Source organism: Pinus tabuliformis, chromosome 5_2 (genome assembly GCF_031772625.1).
Source record: "Pinus tabuliformis cultivar Carrire ecotype Pingquan chromosome 5_2, CPIR1, whole genome shotgun sequence".
Lineage (NCBI taxonomy): Eukaryota > Viridiplantae > Streptophyta > Pinopsida > Pinales > Pinaceae > Pinus > Pinus tabuliformis.
Window position 1 is genome coordinate 1,114,151,645 of NC_142306.1, and position 3,367 is coordinate 1,114,155,011.

General features: G+C 41.0%; 1 protein-coding gene across 1 annotated transcript; it reads right to left on the minus strand.

Annotated features, from left to right (window-relative positions):
- Window positions 1–1,623: 1,623 nt before the first annotated feature.
- Window positions 1,624–2,463, minus strand: LOC149163127 (uncharacterized). The gene has a single exon (XM_089435354.1). The coding sequence runs from the start codon at window positions 2,461–2,463 to the stop codon at window positions 1,624–1,626; it is 840 nt and encodes a 279-aa protein (XP_089291480.1).
- Window positions 2,464–3,367: the final 904 nt, after the last annotated feature.

The following is a 3,367-nucleotide window of genomic DNA, read 5'->3' on the forward strand; positions in this document are numbered from 1 at the left end:
CTAGTCTGGCTTTAATTTTCCTTGATTCTAGTTCTTTTATATATATTCCTTGCTGCTCTTGGTCTATGTTTTCATCCCATTCTTCTGGCCTTCTCCATGTTCTCCATATCCCATTTGGCTCCCCTTCTTTCCAGTAGTCTCTCACGTATTCTCGCCCTTCCCCTATCGCTTTTTGCTGTGTACTTTGCAAGGCTTGTATACTGGCCAATTTGTTTCTTTGTTGCCACTCCTCGTCCCAAAATCTAGCAGTACCTCCTCCTCTTATTTCCCAAAAGGCATAATTGTTTATGATATATCTACTCTGGCTTGCTAATTCCCAGATTGCGGAGCCTTTGGGAGTTTCTTCAGCTCTAAGGATGCCTGCCGTTGTTGCGGGCATGTTATATTTCTGGGTCCATATTCTCTTCCATAAGTCATTTCCTCCCCTCATCCACCTCCACCACAATTTTGCTCCTAGCACTTTGTTCAGCATTTCCGGGTCTCTAAGACCTAGACCCCCTTCTTCTTTTCTTTTAGTCAAGCTTTTCCACGAAACCAGTGCCCATTTCCTCTGCTGCTTTGGCCCTCCCCATATGAATTTGCTAAAGATTTCTTTCATTCTCATGCATACCCCTTTGGGGACAACCATTATAGATAGAGGGTAAATAGGTATCGCCTGTAAGACTGATTTCAATAACACCAGTCTGCCTGCTATGTTCAGCGATCTAAAAGACCAACTTGCAAGCCTATTCTTGAGTTTCTCTATAATTTGTTGCCAGTTTGCCATTCTTGTGGGGTTTGTATCTAGCTGATTCCCCAGGTACTTTGTTGGAAGTTCTCCATGTCTGAACCCTAACGTTCTGGTTAGATGAGCCTTAATAGTGTCCGGAGTGTTAAAGATGAAGGTACATGATTTCTCTTTATTTATCTCCATACCAGATGCCTCCATAAACAGATCCAGGATTCTTTTAACGCCCCTTACCTCCTTTATTGAGACTTCACAGAAGAGCATGACATCGTCTACAAACTGCTGATGTGTGATGGGCAGATTGTTACCCCATAGCCTTAAGCCTTTAATTTTCCTTTCCCTCAACTCTTTTTTAAAATACCTTCCCAAACCCTCCGCAACCATTATGAACAAGAAGGGAGATATAGGATCCCCCTGTCTTATTCCTCTAGTAGCACTGAAAGTTGACGATGGAACCCCATTTAGCATGACTGAAAAAATAGGCGTTGATATCATACTATAAACCCAGTCTATCCATCTGCTGCTGAATCCAAAGGCCCTAAGGATTGCCTTGAGGTATTTCCCGTTTAAGCAATCGTAGGCTTTTGAAAGATCGAGCTTTATCATCATTCCTTTCTGTTTTTTCTGTTTTAGAGAGTGGATCGTTTCCTGGGTTACTACTAGTCCATCGAGAATTTGCCTTCCCTCCACAAATCCTGTTTTCTCAGGTGAAATTATGCTAGGGAGAATGGGTTTTAATCTTTTTGCTATCAGAGTGGCAATTATTTTGTATATTACATTGCACAGGGAAATTGGTCGAAAACCCTAGGCAGTTTCAGAATTAGCATTTTTAGGGATCAAAGTAAGGAAAGTCGTATTCAGACCCGGCCATACCTTTTGCTTCATGCGAGATTCCTCTATTGCCTCCAGGATCTCCTGTCCAAGAAAATGCCATCCTGCTTGATAAAACTCCACGGTGTATCCATCTGGTCCCGGTGCTTGTTTTTTTTCATACCCTTCACAATTTCCTCCACTTCCTCTAATGTGGCTGCCCTCATCAACGCCTTGTTCTGTTCTTCTGTTATTATTCTAGGAATCTCTTTGCAGATGAGGTCTGTAGCTGCTTCTCTATCTACTTGAGGTTCTGTTAGGATGTCTTTATGGTATCCTACCAATACTTGCTCAATTCTTTCTTGATCAATTATCCTTTCTCCTTCTTCGTTTTTAATGGAAAAGATCTTGTTCCTTTGCCTATGTTGAATCATAGCTTGGTGGAAAAACTTGGTGTTTCTTTCTCCCTCACGTAGCCAGTTAATCCTGGATTTTTGTCTCCATAGGATCTCCTCCTGTTTCCTCCGCTCTTCCAGTTGGCTTATTATAATTCCTTCTTCTTTACTTCTTTCCTCATTCCTGCCCTCTGTAATGATTTTTTGTTGTATCTCTTCCATTTCTTTCTCTAGCTTCTGTTTCTCCTCCATTATATTCCCAAACTCGTCCTTATTCCATTTTTTGATTTTCCCTTTGAGTTCTTTGAGTTTTAACTGAAAAGTATGCATCTTCCCTCCTCCTTTTTGTGTACTTTGAGTCCACCATTCCTCTACTTTAGATAAGAACTGAGGGTTCCTGAGCCAGAAGGCCTCAAACCTGAAGGGTTTTTTGCAGGAGTTTTCCTTAATATCTATTTCCAACCTGATCGGCCAATGGTCCGAACCCATCGCCGACATAATTTTAGCTTCAACAAATACATCCCGGTCCATTATTTGTTCTGATATAAGGAATCAATCTAATCTAGAAGTTATTTGATTTCTTCCTCCCCTTCGGTTATTCCAAGTATGGATGCCGTTGATTGTTGGGATATCTACCAGTCGTTGTTCTATAATCATTTCGTTAAACTCCTCCATACTTTGATCTGGTCTTGTTATGCTGCCTTTTTTTTCTTCTATCGTTCTGATCATATTAAAGTCACCCCCTACTATCCACGGTATTCCAGGGAAGATCCTTCTGGTTGCTTGCAGATCCTTGAGGAAATTTTTCCGATCCCTTGGTATGTGTGGTCCATAGAATCCTGAGATGAGGCTCCACTCCGCTGATCCTATCATTCTGAATAAGCCTGTGAGGATTCTGGGAGAGCTTATCCAGTTTTCAAACAATACCTCCTCAGGGTTCCAAAGGATTGCAAGACCCCCTGCTGTTCCATTTGCATCCTGGCCCATTACCTCATATTGTATTTTTTGTTTTTTAATTATTCCTTCTAATTCTTGGAAACTAATTTTCGTCTCTTGGATTATCATTATCCTAGGCTTATCTTTCTTTATCCTCTCCTTTAGATACCTCTGCTTTCCTTTGCTGTTGAGTCCCATGATGTTCCAACTTGTGACAATCATTTTATAACTTTTTGGATGGTTGTTGAAATACCTCTGAAAGAGGTATAACCCTGCCTGAATTGACCAATATTTCTCCAACCGCTTGTATGGTTTCATTTAATGTCTGTCTGCCTCTTTTCCTACCTCCTTTGCCAGTACTCTCCATTCCCAGGCTTTGGTTTCCTTGCGTTTCTATTTGATCTGTCTGATTTTCTAAAGTGCTGCCTTTTTTCTCCTTGTATTTTTGGAATGTTTCTTTATACAATTGTTTTTGGGCTTCCGGGATGAATCTTTCATC